Source organism: Cygnus atratus, chromosome 3 (genome assembly GCF_013377495.2).
Source record: "Cygnus atratus isolate AKBS03 ecotype Queensland, Australia chromosome 3, CAtr_DNAZoo_HiC_assembly, whole genome shotgun sequence".
Lineage (NCBI taxonomy): Eukaryota > Metazoa > Chordata > Aves > Anseriformes > Anatidae > Cygnus > Cygnus atratus.
In genome coordinates this window covers 91,861,796-91,884,731 of record NC_066364.1, presented here as the reverse complement: position 1 = coordinate 91,884,731, position 22,936 = coordinate 91,861,796, and the positions used below count along the sequence as shown (strand labels likewise).

Sequence of the window (22,936 nt, the reverse complement as noted above, 5' to 3'; positions counted from 1 at the left end):
TCTAGTTCCCTGAGATCGCAGACTAGGAAGAAGTGAAGATTATGCACAGGCTTCTCCTGGTTTTCTGTTTCTGACAGGGACGTTGTTGACCTTCAGCGAATCATACACCCCTCTTGCTTTATTATCTGTTACCGAGATGTGAAGGGGAGATAGTACTGTTCTTTAAAAGCTTAATCAGCTTTTTAGTTGGTGAGCACTTCTGTTGTAAAGGCCTTACTTTCTATATCGTATATATATACACATATGAAAGGGAATATACTACCTGTATATATGACTTGTACAAGTATATTTCAGGTACTGCACAAGCTACAACTAGCACACGAATTCTTTTTACTTTTTATTTTTTAAGAACTCTGACTCACCATCTGCCTCAGCAATTTTGCACTTTTCTACTTATTAACTGAGAAATCTCCCTAGACAGCTGTTAAACCATTTATCTTCAAGTGCACTTACTTAAATATGTGTATTTGTTTTAGGAGGCTGAGTAAAGACATCGTGTTGCAGGTTTCAGCTTGGATAGCATCTCTAGAACTGTTCCGTCTTTCTAGGAAAGCAGGAATATTGTTCTTTCTTCAGATACCATGAAGAAAAGTGCTAATTTTGTTCTCTATTTTTAGTAAGTAATTTTTCAGTTTAATATATGCTTCTGACACCTTAAAAATAAATTTGTTTAGTAAAAAATGTTGTTCACATTACCTACATTTATCATAATTATTTCTGATATAAAGCTTTCCATTGTGTATGTAATTTGCCACATAAGATTGCTGTTAATAAATATGAAATATGTATATAAATTACGTTATTTATATAAGTATGTGCCACACAGGCGGTTGCTGTACTAAACTTAAGGATTTATAGCTCCATCTAAGACCACTGTACTTGATAAGGAAACAGTGATTTTTAAGAGCAGAAGCTTATGATACAAGCATGTAAGAGTTGCTAGGTCTACGAGTAACCTCCTTTAAGTGCCCAAATATGATAATCTTCATCTCCTCTTGTCCCCCCTCCCTTCCTACCTATAAACATGTTCTGTACTTCCTTCAAATTCAACATTCACTCCAAATTAATTGTTCTGTAAAAAAAGAACTTTGCTTTTAGTATGACTGCTGGCAACAGAGATGGGCTTAAAAATACATCAGAAAATTAAGGAAAATTCCTCAGTAGGACTTCCCACCTTGCATGTCCAGCTCCAAAGTGCTAGAACCCCAAATTATTTTTGTTGCTTGCACAACCAGCACAACCCTGGCTACAAATGCATCCAAATAAGTGGTTATTGTAAGAAAGAAAAGTGCAACACTCATTCATTCGTTGCTCAAACATTTAAACAAAGGAAGTAATTTCTTTTACAAATGTGTTTCTCTTGTATAAGAATAATTTTGTACAGAAAATAGCTCTTTATACATTTTAGACAAATGCTAACATTTAGGTTCTCTATTCAGGGATAATGATTGAATGCAATTTAAGATTTCTGTTATGCTTTATAGTTACCAAATACCAACAAAGCAGCAATACACCACTTGTTTAATATCCTTCAACTGCTTGACTTACCAATTATTGACTCAAGACAATGAAAACATTCCTAGAACCATGTTTGTTCACAAACATTCAAGTATCTTGAAACTGTTAGTTATGAAATTAACTCCTGAAATTAACACCATAATTTAAGCGTCAAGGAAAATGAACTTAAACCTCAACAAGGCAGCATTACTTGCTCACAGATTATCCTGCTGGCTAATACTGTAAGAATCAAATTGAACTGAAACTTTTATATTAAATTGGTTTACTGTTAACATGACCTTCAAAACGAGATAGCAGAAGCTACTCTAGTATATGTTATGCAGCATTAATACAACATTATAAATGTAATAAAATACTTTCATTTTTGTAAGAAGAGACCAGGGAAGGTAGAGAAAAATTTAGTAAAATGCCATATAAAGAGTAAATTTGTGGAGGATGAGAATAAATTGAAAATCATGTATACATATTTATACATAACATTTGAGAGTATACTAGGATATACATATATTTAAAAATGCTCAATTTCTTGCAACATGGTGTTAAAAGTCCATATGGTGTCACGGGGACCTCCAACACAAACCACTTTCACACACTTTTCCTCTACAATTGCTGTTTCAAGCACCTGTACTTGTATGCAAGTTTCCTTTGAAATTAGTGGGAAGGTAAGGAAATTTCTCCTTGATATACAGTCATCTCCTTGACACATGCAGTTATCTTTTCTTGCTTTCTAGGTTATTTTCTTAAAATTATTTTTGCTTACATTTTAAAATTAGACGTAAGCAAACAAGTACTATATAACTCAATAATCAAAGATTGGAATTTGAGAATACTGTTGATGCTTCCATGCTTCAAGATTCAACCATTCAGTCAAACACAGCTATCAGTCTGTATTAGCCAGCCTCTTAACAGGTACAATTTTCAAGGAAATTCCGCTGCAACTGGTACACCTCTCCTCACTAACACTGCAGCACAAAGATTGACAGGAGTAATAAATCACATTATACCAGGTCACATTTCCATTTAGCTAGGAGAAACAAGCCCCCTGCAAAACCTTATTCCAGTGATTTTGCAAATTCTGCATAGTCAATGTATCCGTCATTGTTCTTATCATCATCTCGCAAGACATCATCTATTAGACTAATTAGCTCTTCTTCTTTCATTGCCTGGGTATGCTCACCACCTTCCTACAAAAAAAAAAAAAAAAAAAAAAGAAACAAGTTTAGCAGTGTTTCCCATCTAGTGGCACATGTGACAGATTACTGACAACTAATTTTTGTTAAGCATTTCATGTTTGATGTTTAATGTGGTTCTAAGATTTATATAATCATTTATTCCAATATATGGAACTTTTACCAGATGCAAGCTATTACGTCCAAGTTCTCTGTACTTCAAAATAAGTGCTTTGTATCCGTTATATCCAGTTTATATTCTTAGCCAAGAGATCTAGAAGCTAAATAGCACAATGTACAACGATAGACTAACCTAGCAGATGTATTCTTAATTTGAATCTTTATGTCGCACAGACATATAGTTTCTGTACTGTATAGAAACATCATCCTTTGTGTCAGAACGTGTAACAGAGTGAGAAATGAAAAGAAACGTGTTCAGCACAGTGGTGTAGCTTAAAGATAGTAAGAGGTCAGTATGTGATATTGCGTTAGCATCGTCTTCGCAAGGATCGTACCTGCATTTGTCCTTAAATGTTTGTAGCTGGGAAGAGAATGTGTTTAGAAAGGTGAAGAAAACAAAGGCAGACCATGACTGGTTCTTCTAAGCCGAATTTGTGCAAGATGTCTCTTATACTTCGCTTATCCACGGCAGTAATAGTTTGGGCTTGAAAACAGCAGGCTTAGAACCTGTAGCAGCATCATATCACGTGCTACTTCTGTAATCTCACATCAGCTTAATTCCATTGTGGACAATTTCCCTTTTTCCTCTCCCCATCCCTGGCTATCAAAGTATCCCCTTTGTCAAATCATTTCCACTCTTTGCTCACAGTAAAGTTTAAACTACAGTGGAGTCTTCCTGAAAACTGTGATGTGACATGAAAAAACTATGATAAAGTTAGTATGTCTATAAATCAAGCCAAAGGGGTAATAGTCTTGTTTTCACAAGAACTGTTCTACTGTAACTGCACTGAAGGTGTGTTGTGACTATGCTACTTAAAGCTGGTTTAAGAAAGTCAGAACTGTTTGCAAATGCACAAGCCATTACAATATACCACCTACCTCTTTGTGGACATGTGATATAGCGGTAGCAAGCTCTAGGCCATCTAACAAATTATTGCCATCATAATCGTGCATTTTGAAGTAATGAAGCTGCAACTCTTGCGGAGACATCTCAGATTCTGGTTTTTCAATAACACCTTCCAAATGTTCCATGATGTGGCTAAGAAAAAAAAGAACAAGCGATATACCAGTTAGTTAATATTTAATTCTCTGTTGACATCAAATTTAGTCTTTGATGAATCAGTCAAGTGCACAGGAAGCACTGTATCTCTAAAAGCACCCTAGACAACCAGGACAACTGACAGTTTTACATTAAAATGACGAAGGCACAAAGGTTGGTTGTTACAGGTGTTGCAGTGGCCTCTAGCATCTTAGGTAGCTATTCCTCTTTCTTCTGGCCTACTCAACTGATTACAAAAACAAGCCAAGCAGCCCTCAGAGTCTCCTTTGGGCTGTTTCCCAAATCAAAGGGTCTGGAGGAGCAGCATTTATACTCACACATGGACTAGGGAACTGTATTTGCTGCTACCTCTCTTTGGTGCGCGAAGAAGCAAGGAATAAGAAAACCATTCCCTACCTGCTTAAAGTACTGTTTTGTCTAAGGTATATTGATCTAGGCAAGCAGGGTTCCTGTAAGAAATCGCTTATAGTATGAGTTGTGCTGAAGGCTCCGGAGACCTTTCCAGGTCTAGCACCTGCTGTCAAGTTCTCCAGCAGCTGCCTCCTGCCCGCCTCCAGCTCTTCACGCGGCACCCCGAGCCGGGCGGCTGCCCCCGCCTTTAACCCGCCTGGCGCCGCAGGAGATAAGCAGACGGCTAAGAAGCAACGTTGGCGTTTTCAGGACACGTACTCTTTATCTTGCACCAGGTTCTTATCGAGGCGAATGTTCCCGTGCTGGCCCTCCCCGCCGCGCTCCTCAGCCAGGGCGCCGAGGAGGAAGGCGGCCAGGCAGCAGCACAGGAGAGCCGCTCCAACACCCCTCGGGGCCATGGCGATCTCCTGCGGAGAGGAAAACAGAGCGCGGAGAGATGGGCAACGCCCGGCCGTTAAACCGCCACCCGCAGCCGTTAAACCGCCGCCGCGGGATGGCGTCCCTGGCCCCCAGGTGGAGCCGGGCCCGACGCTACCCTGCGCTCCGCTCCGCTCCCCTCCCCTCAACCGACGGCGCATGCGCCCGCCCCGCCCCTCGGCGCCCCGCCCGCCGGCTGCACCTTGCGGCGGGGCGCGGCCGCGTCACGGCGCCCGCAGGGACGCGTGGAGCGCTCGCCGGCGGCCAGGTGCGGCGGGAAGGGGCGGGGCCTCACCCTCGGGGGGCGGGGCCTCGCCGCCGCGGGGGCTCCGCTCGGCGGGCGTGGCTTCCCGGCCGGCGGGCGTGGCTCCCCGGCCGGCGGGCGTGGCTTCCCGGCCGGCGGGCGTGGCTTCCCGGCCGGCGGGCGGGGCTCCCCGGCCTGTGGGCGTGGCTTCCCGGCCGGCGGGCGTGGCTTCCCGGCCGGCGGGCGGGGCTCCCCGGCCTGTGGGCGTGGCTTCCCGGCCGGTGGGCGGGGCTCCCCGGCCGGTGGGCGCGTCCCGGCGGCGCGGCGCTGTCCGGCGGCGGCGGGGCGCTAAGATGGCGGCGCTGTGGCACGTGAAGCTGTCGGGGGAGCTGGAGCGGTGCCGGGCGGAGCGGCACTGGGCGCAGCTGCGGCTGCTGGTGCGGCACCAGCTGCTGCCCCCCGCCAGGGCGCCCCGCAAGGCGGCGGCGGGCGCCGAGGAAGCCGGTAAGGGGGCGGGGGGAGCGGCAGCGGGGCGCTGACCTGCCCCGGGGACCGGGGGGGGAGCCCCGGGGTGCTGCTCCGGCCGCGGGGGGGGGGGCTCCGCGGTGCCTCCCCCCGGCGGTCCCGAGGGCAACGCCCGTTGGCCGGGTGCTCGGGGAGCGGCAGCTCGGGGACGCCGCGGGGCTCGTCCTGCTGCGGGGAGCCCGCTGCGCCTCCGCTTCCAGCAGCAGCAGCAGCAGCAGCCCGCCTGGGTGCTCCTGCTCCGGGACAGCCGCTCTGCAGGCGCGGGTGCTCGGCTCCTCCTTCTGCCTGCGCCTCTCGCCTCCGGGAAGGGGCCGGCGAGTGCCTGGGTGCTCCCCCGGTGCCGCGTACGAGTGGCTGTGGTCGGGGGCGGGCACGCACAGGGCCGTGTTGTGCCGCTTCCCCGTTTCGTGGTGTCGGTGCGCGGTAGGTGTGTGCCGGCCGTCGGGCAGGAAGAGCTCTGCTCGCGCGTCGGCGTGCGCCCCGGCACTTGGACCGCAGCACCCGCAGCGTGCCTAACGGGTGGGGGGCGAGCGGGCGTCGGCTGTCCCCCAGGCTGCGAATGGGGGGAGACGCTGCCCTGCGGCCCCGTTCCGCAACTTCAGACTCAGAAACATGAAGTCTGTAGGACGCACGATGCTTGTTTGTTTTTTGTTGTTTGATCTACGAAGGTGTTCTTACCCTGTTTGACTCAGCAGTCAGCTGTTTGAGATACTCCTATGAATGAATGAACTGCTGAACTAGACCCATCAAGTGAGAGCTCCAGCGACACTGGCAGATGAGATGTTTTTAGCAAGTGATGCATCTTAAAGTTCATAGAAAATAATTTTTTCTAAGTAAAATATTAAGCTTCTGATGCAGTTACTGATCTGTAGTGAAGATCATAGCTTATGCCTAGTCTGAAGCAAGTTTTCATGCTTGTACATTCGCAAATTTTAAGCATGTACTTAAATGCTTGCTAAGACTGGTCTTACAGTTTTTCATCACAAAACGCACTTCTAAATTCTTAATTGTTACATTAGTGACAACACAAGAGTGAGCTGTGCTGTCAAAATGAAAGGATCCGATCAGGGAAAAATTGTTTAATTAAAAGGAAATGTAATTTTATTTTTCATAGATAACAATGTTTCCAATACCCCAAGTTAACGCTACTTCCTCTTTTCCTCCACTAGTTCCTCTCACCTCTCAGAGTTACTATTTATGTGTCTTGCAGATGATGAGTTTTCTCTTAATCCTATTTAAATGTTAATGTAATGCTATTTAAAAAAAGTGGTGCTGATAATAGCATTCAAAAATGCTAAGTGATGTTTCTTCTTGGTTGGTATATGCTTTCAGAGGACTATGGGAGTATGCTGCTTGCCGAAGCTCTGCTGGAAGAATGCTTGCAGGAAAACTTTGCCAAACTGAAGGACTCCATTCCACTGACAGAGAAGAATGAGCCCAAACTGAGTGAAGCTAAGCAGTATCTGACCAATGTCTTAAGCAGAGGAAAGCTGCGGGTAAGTGGGCTCTGTCATTGTAACTGCTGATACCGTAATGCTTTTTTCATGTGATTGTTAGCCTGATATGAGGTGTTGACCTTGCCTTATCATGTCCCCCTATTTACAGCGCTGTATTTATAGGTATTACTAATGTCCTGGTAATTCAGTGCCCCTCTGCAGTGTCTTCTGTTGGGAGATTGCTTTTTCATATCCAAACAGGTTAGGTATTACAAATATATCCTTCTTTTTGATTACAATGACTTGGGCTGAGTATGTAGGAGCTCTCTGCAGCCGTGGTGCAGGGCCTTCTAATGGTGCTGCTAGGTTTGCCCAGCTGAGGGACCTCCTGCCGCTGCAGGGCTGAAGGAATTGCGTGCACCTGGTCAGCTCCAGGACAGAGGTAAAATGTGCTTCACGCTGCTGCTGGGCCATTGAGGTCATAGTGCAAGTCCAAGGTTACAGCCTTGCATTGCTTTCAGTCCCTGCCAGAGAAGTTATGCCAACTTAGCCTCAGTTTTGTTTCATGTTCTGAGTGTGTGGTTCATAGCTGCGCATTAGCAGAGAGCTTTAGGAGAGTTTCAGGACACTGCCTCAGTGGCTACTGGTGACCTTGGACAGCGGGGCTTTAATAAGGCTGTGAATTACAAGTCTGAAGTTCTAGGCTTGTACTGCTCCTGGTTCTGAAACTTACAGCCTAATGAGCTTGCAAGTGGATGTTATACTTTGATCATGTTACTTGCAACAGAGCCCATGTTCAGCTTTTTTTTTCTTCTGCGGGGCAGTTCCTTGTTCGTATCTTCTCGAAAGTCAGTGTATTTAAATAAAAAGATAGGGTAGGAAGGAGGATTCATCCAGCCCTTTTTCTTTATAGTTTAACCCCAGTAACATCCAAAACCACTGTTCTTGTTTGGTTTTTTGTTTGTTTCCAGGTCTAGGTGTTAGGTTTGGCTTCATGAATTGCAATTACTGTTTCTTTGTAGTGGTGATTTGGCTACTCATGTTGGTTACTTACAGGCTACTCTTGAACCTGTGTTGACTGTATGTGTTTAAAAAATGGGGGCGAAGGATTAGGAACCTTTTCTGCTTTTTGAAACATTGGAAAGGGTCCAAATGTTTGTCTCTTACTGAGAGTGTTTTTGTTTTTTTTTGTTTTTTTTTTTTTGCACACATTTGTATACACATTTTCAATACTCCTTAAGGACCGAACAAATCCTAGAAACGGCAGGCATACCTTCTGCCTCTACTTTTGCCTGAATTTTTTTTTGAGAACTTCAGAAAACTTGAGAACTTTCCTGCTTCTTTTAATTAAATGTACAGAGGAGAGGGGACCAATAACTGAATGACTGAAAAATGTTTTCTATACAGTTTAAAAGCGGGGGATTTCCTTGGTGTGTGCGTCTAGTTATTATAGTGACAGGCTTTAGTGTTATCCGTGGCTGGTGAATCAATAGAATAGGTCAGTGGCAAGGGAAGAGGTGACTTGTAAGCTGCGTGTTTCCAAACTGAGCTCCAAATTAATTTCTTGACCTTTGTGGCTTGCTGCTCTCATAAGCACAGTGCTAAGATCTCTAGATGCTTAAATCCTTACTTCTCCAAATTGTGTAGTTGACAAGGTTAAGAACAAAACATTTTGAATCTCCTTAATTTGTGCTAAAGTATCTCATTTGTGCCCTTTGGTGTTTTACCGTGTAAACACTCTTTTTCCCCTCATTTCTGTTTCAGCCTAAGTATATGATAGAAGCTATGCTGATCCTAGGGAAGCTTCATTACGTAGAGGGATCCTACAGAGATGCCATCAGCATGTATGCAAAAGCAGGAATCGATGACCTCTCAACAAAAGATGAACCCCTGTACATGCTGCGTTTGGTGACTGAAGCCTTCGTTATTAAAGGTAAAGGACTACATGCGTATATTTGAAGTATGCTGTGTAGGTAGAAAGTTGAAGGTATTTCTCCAAGTGGCTTGATATGATCAGATTGGCAGTGTTGTTGACTTTAGAAAGTCCTACTGGGTATGGTCTGTACAGTTTAAAATTGAAGGCGTCATGCAGTCTTGGTCCATGATTTTTAAACTTGGCTGACTTGTAAAAGAAAGGTTGATGCTGGAAGTCGTGTGCTAACTGTTGGCTGTAAGTCAGCAACGCACCTGTGCCTGTGTATACATTTTGGGAAAATCTAAATCAAGTGCTCTGAGTTGGGGCCTATACTTTCTATTAGAGTTCATCCACTTGTAATTTTATATGATTTCTGTGAAATAAGCATGGATGGAGTTTCCAAGTTTTAAATTCTGGACTAACACAATATACGCTTTCAAAGCAGGTTGTGTATTTTTGCAGTGCATGTCATGTTGTATCAGACCTAATGTACAAACAGGAGTCTCCTCCCCCTTTTAATTCTACAAACATTGCGCTGAGAGATCCTAATGAAAAATGCCTCTAAGGGTAGTGGAATTGCATTTCAGTTTTGAGTGGGGGAAAGGAAGACCCTAGTCAGTTACTGACTTGGCGGGGGGAAAAAGATCAGTAATCTTCTCCTTCATTTGCTTTCAGTTCCTTTATAAATGTTGCTCAAGTACTGCTACCTATCTACTGCTTTCTACTCTTTTCAGCATGTCCACCAGCTAATTAGGTGAATGAGAACTCTGTGGTGATCAGATACCTTCAAATGGTATGTAAAAGAGTGATACCAAATCAACCCCAAATACTGTTTGACTGGGCTGCTAGTATTACTGACGATAATTTGGGTGTTTCATGATCTCACACAGTCATTCTGCTTTTTTTTTTTTGAAAACCTGTTTTTGCTGCTTTGCTTGCTTTGGTTTTGTTTTCTATGGCTCTGGTTGAATCTGCTTCATTAATGAGCTTTTGTGGTGTAGGACTAATTTACTCATAACTTGCACTAATGTATGCATGGTGCAGAGGAGTAAGTGACTGCCAATGCATTTATTGCAGGTGTTTTGTGTTTTTTTTTTTTGAGACTGACTAACGGTGTACTCAAGAGTCTTAACCTTGCTGGGAATTGGTCCTAGGTGAGGCATGAATGTAATAAGGTATGCGTGAACACTGGTGAAATAACGCTGCACCTGTAAGACTTCTTCCATGGCAGCTATCTCACCTCTGTATGAAGATATAGGGGTGGAGGTGTTTGCCTCAGAGGATCAGACCTTAATTTTTTTAATGTAGTTTAGTATGGAATATAAGTGTTCTTTTGCCTCTGTGCATGTAAACTGTAAGGAGTCCCTGCCATTGCAGAGTTACCTCTGTGCTATTCCTGTTCCACAGCTTCTATCCTCAGTGATGATTATTTTCAGATTAACCAAGATATCAAGGATATACGAAGTCACTTGGTATTTTAACAAAGCTTGTGTCAGAGAAGTCCATCAGAGTGGAGCTTCTCCAGCTGAGTTTGGAGAGAGCATTCGCTGCTAGGATCAGTTTCTCTCTTTTGTATACTCAACTTCTCGCTTTTACAGAAATAAGCCTTTAAGTGTTAGAAGTTTGGACAAGGAAATAGCAGTGTAGATTTAAATCTTCACTTAAAAATATGTCTGCCCAGGCTACCTCTGCAGGATAAGTAACAGAACATGGATTTAAATTACTTAAAATTTCTTTATACATTAGTATAAAGACTCTTGATTTCTTTTTTTTTCCTCTTGATATGTGTAGATTTTTTTGATCTGTACTGTATTATTGCTTCTGGTTCAATTACTGTTAGCTTATACAAACTGAAACCTTCCATAAGGACACTCTTGAACATCACTAGAAACATTTCTTCATGGATTGTTTATGCAGCAATCCAGAAAAGCCTGTCCCTGTGTTCTGTCTTTATTCCAGGAACTTCAATCTTCTGTGCTTAATTTCTTACTCAGATCTTCAGTAATACAAGGAGGTGGTCGGAATGCCCATGTTCACTCAGTAATGCGCTAGAACTTTATATCAGTTCAAGTATAAACCTGAAACCAGCTTGATTTTGTGTAGCTAGTACTGTTGGGTTGGGCATATATGCAGAACGGCCACGTAGGCGTTCAGGATCATGCAGGAAGGGTCATGGCAGAAAGAAAAGCCAAATCAAAGGCATTTGTGTTACCATTTTACTGTTGGAAACAAACTAAACAGTAATGAGAAGGAGATGGGGTACATTGGGAGGAGCTGTGCAGGCAGGGTGTGTGGTAGAAATGAAAAGTGGGATAGCAAAACTGGGTTTGCTTCTTTAGAGTGCCTTTTGAATTCTGTGATGCTGATGGTTGGACATTGAGCTCAATCTGGGGGGGCTCCTCTAAAGGCCCATAGCATGTGATAGTTGATGTTATGGCAAGAAGTAATATGGATTTGTAGCCTTGTGATTGGAGTGTAGAAGTCAAATGGGGAAAAAGTTTTCTTGCTTTCCTTGCTCAGTAGTCTTTTACCAAATATGACTGTCAGGCAGTAAACACTAAAGATTTTTTTTATAAATGCTAGAGCTCGACCAGCTGGCAAGTTACATGAGAGATGGTGGTGAGGGTGAGATTCTTCCAATATCTCAGCTGACTGCTCCTGCTTATCCTGTTTCTAAATCCCCATGTTGTGGGGAGAAGAGTGTCATGTCATACTCCGGTGGACAGTGAGTGAAGTGCAAATAACAGTTTGATTCTTAGCAGTGGTTAACCTTTGTGGTTATTTAATAGGTGGCTGGTCTGTCCATGTCTCTGTTCTTTCTCCCCATCCTCCATGAGGTCAATTCCTCCTTAAAACCTATGCTTGGCTCTATGATGCAAACAGTTCTTTCTGTCTATTGCAGGAAACAGTATTGAGTAATAAAACTTGCTTGCATATTCACTTGGGACACACTGTGGCTTTGTTACCTGGCATTGTCCATCTGAAATGAGCAGAACTACCAAACAGCACACGTAACTGCCACTTTGCCTCTGCTGCACTTACTGCACGCTGCAGAGACCCCTGGCTGCTCCCAGTGAATAAATCTTCCTGGTATAGTAGGGTTGGTCATAACCTAACTCTCTGCAAAGCAAAGTGCATCTGTAGCCAGGACTTCAGCTCATCTAAACTCCCAGGCTGTAGAATGGCTCTGTAAATAAATTAGGTTTTGTAGTTATGATGGTCAGAACCAAATATATTTCCATAATGTAGGGTTATAGGTACCTATCTTTGCTTGGTGTTTTGGGGGTTTCCACTCCCCAGCTGACATTGCTGATCCCTGCAGAAATGCAAATGGTGTACTTGTTCTGGTCATATTGCTGCCTCTGGTAGTTGTGTGTTTAAAGTGAGTGTGATTGAAATAATGCCGTATGAATGTCAATGAAATAATATATGAAGCTTAAGCTACTCATAGAGGTGCAAAGTTCGAGTTGTAGAGTACCGAAGCAAGTTGCTTTCTGTCATTGTGAGTCAGGGGCAAAACTGAAGAAAGCAAGGAAGAAAGATCTCCCATGGATAACTTGTCACTTGGCTCAGTCCTTTTCTGTAGCGTTAGAACCAGTGTAAGCTGTTATAGAAGAGTTTTTATGCCTGTATAAATATAGAAAAGATAACGTGAACGATATACTTCTGGTGGTTTTGTTTCTTTTTAAAAAAGCTTTTGGGTTAGCCTTAATGGAGTTGTGCTTGGTTCTTTTACTGCTAAAGCCTCGGTATGAAGATGGGAGGCGGTATGCAGGTAGGCCTGAGGAGTCTCCTCCGTTATGGAGCCGTTTGGTGCACAGCCCTTCTTGGTGTGCTGTGTGAGGATGGGCAGAGACCTGCTGTAGCAGAAGGCCATTGCCAGCCTGAGTCATGCCGGCCCAGGGAGGGCTGACGTGGCCTGTGGGCCTGTCTCTGTTAGGACTGGCAGCGCCTTTGGCTCGCCGCAGCGCTTCTCATCAGGGCGTGTGGTGCCAGAGCTGCTGCGAGATGAGTCAGCCCCACGGAGAGCAGCTCCCTGCATCCAGCAGAGCCCCGGTCAAATCAGCAGCGACACAGGACTGCAAAGGGCTTCTAGCCGCTTTCATGGGGAAGCGGGGCATTAATAGTCCCACTGCCTTTGTCTGACAGGGCTGGAGCACATGGCCTTGTACGGTGCTGTCTCTGCTCTGCTGACTGGAAGGGGGCTGTGGAGTAACATGTTTGTGGGTGTCTAAGGATGGGCGAGATGAATCCCTGGTAAACTCGTTTCTGAAGGTTTGGATTTTTTTCTAAGCTTTAGAAAAGAGATCTGTTCTATCAAAAGGCTGCAGTGTAAGCTCAGCCTTTTTAGATCTCAGGAAAAACCATGTTGAAGAGGCCATTAGATGATATTGTGACTGTGAGAAGCCTTGATCATAGTTTGCGTTTTGTTTTAACAAGTCTAACCACGAGTCACATGTACAAGGCAACTAAGCTTTTTTTTAAAGTTACTCAGTGGCTTGAATCATCCTTTATGTTGTTCTTTAGCCCACTTTAGTAATTTGAAGATGTTTAAGAGCTGTAATGTGGTACTTCTGAAAAACTGTAAGATCGCGATGCTAACTCTGCTGCATTGAGAAGTGAACTTCAAGCCAAGCACCATTCTAAGAGCCGTGATACTGCTGAAAGCAGAACTGTGAATCCGACACATGAGGGTTTTTCCAGAGCTTCATAGTGCTGAGCAACCAAGTGTGTACATCTAGGGTTCTGGGTTTGGTTCAGCTCACTATGGGTTTTTTGGGTTTTCTGTCTATTCACTTTGAGGACAAACTGCTGGTCTTGTGTTTTTCTGTTTCTCTTAGGGATGTATCTTTTAAAACCTCTATGATGAGGTCAGTATTGCTTGGAAGGATATTGTTCTGCTTTATCCCTATCTATCTTGGATTTGTAATACTGGAAGTGATGTCTTACAGGTTATAATAGTGTTGTGGATGGAAAATGGTGGTATTGCACAGTAATAAACAGGAAAAACTAATCTTTTAGGAAATAATGAACAGAAAGATGGATCTCTTAGCTGATTTAAAAACTTGGTTCTAGTTATGACTTTAAATTGGTCAATTTCTGCTTCAAATCTTTAAAAATCATCTTCATTAAACTTCCTTAGTGCTTGTGCATTGTAATTTATTTCTTAAGGTATTTTTGTTGGTTTGCAGAACTATTAAAAACACGTGGGTTTGCATTCAGTAGACATAAGCGTGGCAATTCAATTGTTTTTTTTTCTAGCTAATCAGAAGATACTTTGCTCATTTGTTCATACACTTCATTGAAGTCTTTAATTTTGACATTTGCTTATGTGTCATTCATCATTTTTTAATACTGTTTTCTACAGGACGACTAATTTCCTAGGTGAGATTTGTATTCAGCTGCATTTTTTGCTAATTAGCATAAATATAGTTAAAATGGATTTTTTGCGGAGCAAAGTTCTGATAAATCAACTTTTTTGCTCTGTTAAAAAAATATTTTCAGTTAAATGAATTTTACTTGGTATAGGCAATGTTTAAACTCAATACTTCCAACGTTCAACACAAGCATTAGGTTTCTTGTGTGCATTTTGTTTTTTTATTCATAGTTTAAAGGTGGAAAATAAGCTTTCCCATTTGTTTTTATGTAATCCAAGCCTTGTTGATTCTTCAGCTTCAAAAGCTAGTCACTTAACTAAACTAATGGAGTGAACTGAAGGAAAAAGGATTTTGTTTACTTCCTGCTTTACTCCATGGAAGAGCCTTTATTTTAGAGACTGATTTCAGCACTTCACTGGACTCTGATTTCAGATCCTGAGCCACTAACTTTTCCTCTTATTTTTTACTTAATGCTACCAATCACGCAGTGCAAAGATGTATTTTGTTCAAATAATGAAGTATTGTGTTACGGGCTTTAACTTAAGCGGCCTTACTTTAAGTAGGCCTTCTGAAAACCACATTTCCAGGTAGCTTCTCTGACATGAAATTTTTGTCCACCCTAGTTTTTGTTGAATGAGATGACAATACTAAAACTACTGAGCCTACAGGAACACAGGCTGAGTGGAAGAATTGAGTACCCCTGGTTTGAAAAAATTCAAGTGCAGATAAGCTGAGTTTAGAAATGCTATGTAGCTTTGCGGGGTCATCATCTATTTCATAACCCTCTTTTCAAAGTGAATTTACACTTTTAATTTCTTTGTTAGAAGCATGTTTAATCCAGGTCATGATTTAAAAGCGTGTTTCAGGCCATGTGTATGCTTTTTGAGCTTGCTCTTTGTTTTAGAGGGCATACAGTTTTGCAAGGTGCATTTTTCCTTTCCTAGACTAATGTTTAGAATATCCTGACTGCTGGATGGGGAAGGAAAAAAACAAACACCAAAACCTTATGGTTATGCATATTCTTGTTCCTGGGAATCTTTTCATAGACTGATCTTAAGTGTTCTTGAAGTCCTCTAAGAAAAGCTTTGCTGTAGATCTCCACATGCTCTCTTTTTACTATGTAAGGAAATGCCTTGTCTTGTCAAGTGAGACAGATGTAGGAAGGGGATTATTGGAAGGCTGATGACATTTTTCCATGTTCAAATAAATAATTCTTTATGGCCTTTCTGGGCACTAATAGAGGAAAGTAAAAATCATGCTGTAATTGCACATGTCAAGATAAAGATAATCCATTTTTGTTATTGTTCAGTAGCCTCATGACTGTAAGGAAGGCTTCTAGTTCTGGCAGTGGCAAAAAGAGGGAACGCAGCTCTTCCTCTCTCCTTCCAGCACTGCCCCACACATGAGTGTACATCCTGCCTGTGTTGCTACTTCTGGCTGACTTGGAAACAGCTTGCTGGGATGCACCATATAGCAGAAATGGGTGGTAGGTTGTAAGGGGCAGGGAGAATCCTGAGAGCTCAAATCCCCTCACTACCTCTCCCCCATTAGTGCTGTATTGACGTAGAAACCATTGATGGCAACCTTGCAAACAACAGTGTTGGCTGATGCGTTTGAATTCCTGGTAGTGCTCAGTCAGGACTCCCCTGAAGATACCACTTCTGGTCCTTCCTCATAGTCTTTGGGAAAGCTTGTTGAAGAGCCAAAATTTTACTGGGCGCAAAGTTAAGAAGAGAGAAGCACAGATCGGGGTTAAAGTTGGAGAAAAACTAACTCAAAGTTTTCTTTTGCTTTTTTAGTACAGGCATACTATGCTTAGGTCGTAATGGGGGTTGTGAGGATGACAGGTGGCAGTACGCAGCTCTCTTAACCTGCATGGTGCTTTTGAGATGAAATAGTGGCATGCAGTAGTCTGTTCCTATTCCTTAACTGCTTGCTCTTCTATTGGCAGCTGCTGCCGAGGTTGCTTTGGTCAGTATTTTCAGCTGCTGTGACAAAGTAGAATTGCCGTGAAGGAAAAATAATTTGTTTGCTTTCTCGTCCCTTTTAAAAGGGGAAAAAAATGGGGGGGGGGGGGGCAGGCAGGACACATTCCTCTATGCTGGAATCATCCGATGACTAAAAATGGGTGGTACTCATCTCTGGGCATTAGGATCTGTGGGGAGATGGGCTTGTCTACACAGAGCTTAAATAATGTAGCGAGTTTTCTTGCCTGACCACTGGGAAAATTGCCTCCCAGCCACAAGAACGTATGGTACAATCTGGCATTGAAAACCGCCTCCCTGCGAGTAAGAGGCTTTGTTGGCAGAACTTGTTTTCACTTTTGTTTGACAAAAACTGCAGCTTTTAAATGCTAATTCACATCAGAGGGAGAGAGACTTTGTTCTACACCTTGTATATCTTCAAAGCGCTGCTGTTTGCAATCACGCCAGCGAGACAGGAAGCATGCTGTTTACTTGTGCTGCCACCAGAGTAGCTGTCTGATGGGCAAAAGCTCCAGCTCCTAGATGCTGCTGCCTTGATAAAAGGGCTGAGTACTGCTAAGTCTTATTTGGGTGTTGAGAGTGGAGCAGAAGTTTGGGAGTTGAGCTGCTCTTAGGCTGTTAGAGCGTTAGTTAGGGGAGTTGTGTGTCCTGGTGCCCCTGCTTCCCAGCTCTGCTGGGAGCAGCTTGCCTGGCCCAGCCCTGGCCTTCTCGCTGTCTGTTGGCTGCCTGCTGTGGCCCGGGAAGCTGGCTTCACCGCCATCCTCCGTCAGCTCTTCTCTGCTGTCAGACAGGCTAGCTGAGGTCTTTCTCTGTTTGCACTTTGGAAGTAGTTCTGTGCAACGTGCTGTGCACAAATGCAGCCAGGGTATGGGTTTAGACTTCTGAGAAGGGGGATACCTATAGGCAACCAGATGCAGATGACTCCACTTCGGAAAGTGGAAAAAGATAAATACCCTCCTGGGTTTCATTAATGTGACTTGCTGTCTGTGGTTTCTAAGGTTTTATCACGTTATTCTTCCACTCCCTTCTTCCCACACAAGCATGTGATGAGCTTGTGCTGGCTGCACGTACGTGCATAAAACCCCACCTCCCTGCTGTGCTGTGACTTAGTTCCCTAGAGCTGGGGTCCAGCAGCATCAGGAGGTGCAGGAGTAGTTGCAGCGTGCTTTTCTGAGGAGTACGAGTGTACTCCGAGGTGGCCAAGCCACAGGTAGCTGTTAGGTTGCTCTGATGCCATTCCCCAGCTGCGGCTGTGCTGTGTAGCAGTGTGCACACACTGGGTGTTACTGACACTAGCTGTGGGGGTCAGCGAGCAGTCACAGCAGCTGGGGCTGATGCTTTATGTCCCACCATGAAGTGTTGTGGTCACTGGCAAGCTCTTCTCTGTGGCTGTGCACTGCTCCCAGCTTCCTGCATCCCTCTGCTCCGTGAGGGTATGCTATGTGGCCAGTGGCTCTGGGAGGGTTTCCATCTGCTGCTTCACCCTGCAGTAAGCTCTGGATGCCTTTGACAGCCTTTTAAACAATAGGGGAACAAGCCTCTTCATCCTTGCAGGCTACGTATGTTCTAATATTCCTTAAGTAGAATTGGCTTGAGTGCTTGATATGAATCAGCATAGTTATATTACCCTCCCATTTTCTCTCTCCTGCTCCCAAAGCGCACATGAAAGTGGGCTAGTCTAGTTCAGTGACTGCGACTGCAGCTACACGGGAACTTTCTCACTGGTGTCAGTGATGCAGTGAGCCCAAACAGTACGTCCCAGTACTCGGTCATCAGCACCACCTCTCTCCATTGCCCCCAATCCACTTTGCTTTTCTACTCCACTTTTGCCTGCTGTGTTTAGACCAGGGAAAAACGTAATTCTCATAGCATGCCATGGGAGTATGCAGATGGTGTTCATCAAGTCCTTTGAGGCTGTGGGAGAATGCTGTTCTCACCTCTTTGCTGTGTCTCAGAGCATCACCCCAACAGAGACATCTCCTTCACTGCCATCGGATGTATCGTGGAATGGAGGGGGCCACTTGTACCAGGACAATTAGTGTGTTACAGCAGTGGTCTGTGAAGTGGGATGTGCATGTCCTGGACGACATGTCATGCACAAAATGATCTGTTGGGGTATAGGAGGAAAGTACTAAACTTCTATTTTTATAGATTTCCATCTCTTTAAAAAATAAAGGAATCCAGATTGATATGGATCGACACTGGCATCCTTGCCAGTCTGTATGTCGGAGTCAGAGGGTCCTGTGTCACATGGTCCACGAAGTGTCCTAGGTAAGAGTGGGTGTTTCACAGTGCCACCATCACTTGTTCGTTCTCTCAGCATGTTGCAGTTCACATGTGCGTAGTGAATTGCATTTGTGTTGCGTTACCTGGCTTTAGCTGAACTAACTATCGTGGACATGTAGTTTAAAGACTCCCACAAAGAAACTGTGGACTGCATGTTGTACTAATAATGCAAGCACAAGTGAGCAATAAGAAAATGGCAGAGCTGACACTTCTCCTAATAAGAGCTCTTCATTAGCCACGTTAGGCAATCCCTGCTTTTACCTTGTAATCGGATCTAATCAGTGATGTTTGAAGTCCAGCAATACTCAATTCAATACCTCAAACATTTCACTGAGCTTCACGATAAATTTCTAGAAGCCTCTTTTGAGCTTTCTTTCTCAATAGCAAAAGATAAAATCACATACCATTGGGGAAGCATTTTTCTTCCCACAGTGGTAAATAGCTAAAATAATACACAGAAGACAATATGGTGACAAACTAAAACGTGTTCCTTCGTCAGCAAATAGTGTTGGGAGACGCATAGAAGATACTGAAGACCTGAAGAAACAAGTATCAGAACAAACTACACGGTGTGAGAAGCTTGCTATAGAGTTTGGTGAAAGTACAGATGTTTCTAACATGGCACAGCTTAATGTATTTGGTAAATTCTGGTTCAGTAGTGAAATATACTAAAAACTAAATTACTTTCTTAATAAAAACATTTGTTTAAAAAAAAAAAAGCTGTGCAAGTTTAATCACTAATGTAGCAGCTGCTTTGGTGATAAAATAGAATTCTAGTGTTAGGTTACAGAAGTAGCATCACATGAAATTCATTCCCCACCGTTTGTAAGCAAGCTGTTGCTGCAGAGAAGTGAGGGCAAGAAATGCATGGAGTAATACCGGAATGTATATCAATGTGGCTTATTTCCTTTAAACACAAGACCTTTAAACAGTAGAATCTCTCTAATACTTAAAGAAGCGGTGGGGAGTGACCCCGAAAATCTTTTGTGCCACACAAAAACTCACTGGTGGTCTCATGGCAAAGTGCTTAAGAGTTGTTGAAGTTAAAGATGATTTATACATTTGTTTTGCAAAGATAAATGTTACAAATTTGCAGATCTTTTCTGTTATGATAAGCATCTGTCAGTTTTATGCTACCTAGCGGGTATTTTTAAAATGGAAACAACACATTTTGTCTGTCCCTTCAAGCTAAAGGTGATGTTTTAACAACTGAAGAAGTAATGGCATCTGGTTTTAGAACAGATGTTTGGAAATGTTTCCAAGTCAGTGTGATTTTTTTTTTTTTTGGTGTGTACTGAAAATGTCACCTACAACTCTTACGTGTATACAGTTTTCTTACCTGTTTATAATTTGTGTAAATAAGAGTTTCATTCGGTTTGGAACCCATTTGTTAATAACTTTGTTTGTAAGAACAACTGACTGACACCAGGGAAGATGTAAATATACTAGTGAATTAAGAAATAAAATAAAAAATTTGGGTAGGTGCAGCTAATGATTCACTTCTCTTTGGATCTACATATCTTTGTTAGCAATGATAGTCATTAAAACCAAGTATTAAAATAAGCTTACCTTTGAACCAGACCTTCCAGTCTATGTATCTGCATTAAATCAAGATTTTTTTCAAAAATAACCATAATCAAGCACACTGTTCTTCCTAAAAATTAACATTTCTCTAGTGAGAACAAAGTTTTGTACAGTTCATGAAATCAAGCAATATTTTTAACTTTTCTTTTTCATTCTTCTGGTTTGTATTTATGTGTGTTTTATAATGTACTATGTACAGCAGCGTGTAGATGATTTAAAAATATGTATGTTGGGGATGCATGCTCAATAAACTTCTTGCTGTTAGGAGTGTGTGATCAAAAAGGCTGGAGACTGCCTTATTGTAGGTTGAAGTCCAGGTTCAAAGATCTGCTGTGAAGAACAACCAGCAGCCGGGCAGCACCTTTTGACATATCAGCAAAGTCAGCAACCTTGGATTAATGCAGCGAGGTGTGCACAGCCTACGTGGAACTGATCAGGGGCAGGTGACTGAGGTGGCATCTCAGATGTGCTTGCCACCTTCTGGCTTCACAGGCAACCCAGTCAAGAAGTTTTTCCTCGTTTTAACTGTCAGCTAGAGCTTTGAGATTTTTAGACAAAGGATACCCCAGGATTATGATGGACTGCGGTGAGTGAAGGGCTGTGTAGCAGTAATTGGAAGTAATGACGCAAGAAGTTTGCACTGCTTTCTTGCAAACCAAAAGTTCTATCTCTTCCCTTTCCTCTTGCACTAGGCACAATATAAATGGTGTGTTTGAAACCTAGGGCTTCCAGGCCTTTCTTGCCCCGCTTCCTCTGTTTGCATTTCAAGTAAATGCCATTGAACACTTGTAACTTAATTGCTGAGGGGAGGAGTGTCAAGACCCATGATGTGAATTATTTAAGCTGCTGTGAACTGTGGTAGAAATAATACGCAGCACTGGGTCTTGCCCTATGTCAAGCCAATCCAGACTGCTGCAATGTCAAGCCAGCAGCCTGCAGCGGGCTGAGTGCCTGCACGCAGCCGGCTCCTGTGGTGTGCTTGCCCACCACCTTACCTCAAGACAAATTATTGGTGGTCCTGTTGAAAATCTTTGCATGTCCTCAGCTTGGCAGCACGTTGGCTTCTGGCCTGGGTAGCCTGTCTGCAGGGTATATGAATGCAGGTCCTTGCCTTGGAGGCTGGGACCGGTGCTGTTGGCAGGGCTGTAACTTCCACCCGAAGCTCTTTTTTGCTTTGAGTTCCCGTAGCTGTGTTTGACACAGGTGTAACAACAGGTAGGCTTCGTGCTCTGTGTACTGTGGTGTTTCTTTAATTCTGACATTAAATTGCCCCTGCAGCTGGGCTGCAGGGCTTTAGCAGTCACAGGCTAACGCTTGGCAAAGAGGGTTTAAAGTAGTGTGCTGTTGCTGACCCTGAATTCTTCCACCAGTAAACACTCTGTTTCCCAGCTGTGTTAACTCATCCAAATGCATGGAAGTGTGTGTTAAAAGGAAAATAAGAACCCATGAGTGGATTGGTATGTCCTTCCTACTGAGCTGGAGCAATGCTGCTATTTGGGGAACTAGTTCATGAATTGGAAGAAAAGAAGCAAGCTGCTTTAGCCTTCTCTTCTCACTAGCAGTTGTGCAGTCTCTATCTGTGCACTGAGGCTTCCAAAAACCAGACTGGATAAAACCCTGATGAGCCTGAGCTGACCCTGCTTTGAGCAAGAAGTTGGACTACAGACCTCCCGAGACCCCTTCCAACTTGAATTTTCCTGTGGTCTCTGAGAATCTAAGCTCTCATGTCCACTTGCACATGTATTTTTCCAGTTCTGGTAATAACGTTTCAGAGCACTGCAGCCACACAATATGCTTTCTTCCCTTGGCAAGGACTGGGTGAGATGAAAGTGGAAATAATCCTTCACAAAATGTCCCCTTTCAGATTTCCATGAAAAGCAGTGCACTTCAACTCTAGGAAGAAATTTGTTCAGTCCGTGACACCTTTTACAAGCCTTATGGTGTGTGTTTTTCTGGCATAAATGCAAATTAGCTTTAGAAGGGAAAAGAAGAAGCAAAGATGAGAGAGATCAAGAGCCAGAGATGAATTTTCAGGGGAACTAGAAGAAGTGGATGGGAGCCTTTTCTTTATTCAGGAAGGAAAAATTGTGTTTCTATGCATGGAGAGCTACTGCCTCTGAAGTGGGTGGGAAGAGTTTTTTCTTTTATAAAAGATGATTTGGAAACAAGTCTCTTTAAATATTCAGCCTGAGGCATACCCCATTTGAAAGCTGTATCTTCCATATATGTGTGTGTGTGTATTTAAATTGGGGCACTTGATTCGTATGAGAAAAATCTTGGCATAGGTAAGTTATAAGTTGTTACTGTCTTAACATAACTGTTTTTACAAAATACCTAGGTCTGTTTACCTTAACCAGCTACCAAGAAAGCATATAACTTTATACTTTACTTAGAAGTTAATTCTGTCTCAGTAAGAGCCACGCTTTCTTGCTAAATCCCATGTAGCAGTACCATGCGCTCTGTGATTTTTCTGAAGCTTTTTGGGAACTGAGTTGAATTAAAAATGTATGTTACGCTGCAAAGGTCTTTCTGTGCTGATAACTGGGGAGCGGAGCAGAGTTGGTGGGATTTATGCTCTCAGGGCTGGAGGGCTTGTAAATTGTGCTGTCCACACGCAGCTGCAACTCGAGCAAATCTGCAGTTGTTGGGGCTTTGCACTGTGGGAACTGAACTGGTGGCTGCAGGAGTAGGGAACTTCTTATTCTTCTGTTCTTCGTTTTGTCTGCTGGATTTGCAGTCTGCTTGCTCTGATTTTTCTTCTTTTGTTTCTGTGGTAGGGACGAATAGCCTTGTTCAGGTTCCATAGAGGATCTTGCACGCTGGTGACA

The 22,936-nt window shown here is 43.3% G+C and overlaps 2 protein-coding genes across 15 annotated transcripts in view; one reads left to right on the top strand and one right to left on the bottom strand.

The window, feature by feature from the left end:
* Window positions 1-1,304: 1,304 nt before the first annotated feature.
* MCFD2 (multiple coagulation factor deficiency 2, ER cargo receptor complex subunit) lies at window positions 1,305-5,048 on the bottom strand. 3 transcript variants are annotated; one of them, XM_050709572.1, is made up of 4 exons: window positions 4,958-5,048; window positions 4,597-4,745; window positions 3,747-3,906; window positions 1,305-2,702 (listed from the first exon to the last, which is right to left on the bottom strand). In XM_050709572.1, the coding sequence occupies exons 2-4, from the start codon at window positions 4,734-4,736 to the stop codon at window positions 2,571-2,573; spliced, it is 432 nt and encodes a 143-aa protein (XP_050565529.1). In that variant the 5' UTR covers window positions 4,737-4,745; window positions 4,958-5,048; the 3' UTR covers window positions 1,305-2,570. The 3 variants fall into 3 exon arrangements, with proteins under 3 accessions (XP_050565529.1, XP_050565530.1, XP_035411839.1); XM_050709573.1 differs by lacking the exon at window positions 4,958-5,048 and adding an exon at window positions 4,874-4,907; XM_035555946.2 differs by lacking the exon at window positions 4,958-5,048 and having other exon boundaries at window positions 4,597-4,924.
* Window positions 4,915-22,936, top strand: part of TTC7A (tetratricopeptide repeat domain 7A) — a 168,011-nt gene continuing 149,989 nt past the window's right edge. The window contains exons 1-3 of one of the 12 annotated variants that reach the window (XM_050709569.1): window positions 4,915-5,023; window positions 6,857-7,020; window positions 8,725-8,893. In XM_050709569.1, coding sequence (XP_050565526.1) covers window positions 4,915-5,023; window positions 6,857-7,020; window positions 8,725-8,893 — 442 coding nt within the window. Of the gene's footprint in view, window positions 5,024-5,291; window positions 5,504-5,815; window positions 5,952-6,254; window positions 6,275-6,856; window positions 7,021-8,724; window positions 8,894-9,607; window positions 9,669-13,087; window positions 13,151-13,184; window positions 13,604-18,389; window positions 18,510-22,936 lie in introns of those variants that run through there. The other 11 variants (XM_035555850.2, XM_035555859.2, XM_035555870.2 and 8 more) reach the window with 11 other exon arrangements.

Bases quoted from the DNA above. Each gene is read 5' to 3' on its own strand.
- MCFD2 (XM_035555946.2), bottom strand. From the start codon at position 4,916: ATGCGCCGTCGGTTGAGGGGAGGGGAGCGGAGCGGAGCGCAGGGTAGC. The intron at 3,907-4,596 runs GTACGTGTCCTG...TTTTTTTCTTAG, and splicing joins AACCTGGTGCAAGATAAAGA to CCACATCATGGAACATTTGG. The intron at 2,703-3,746 runs GTAGGTGGTATA...TTTTTTTTGTAG, and splicing joins TATCACATGTCCACAAAGAG to GAAGGTGGTGAGCATACCCA.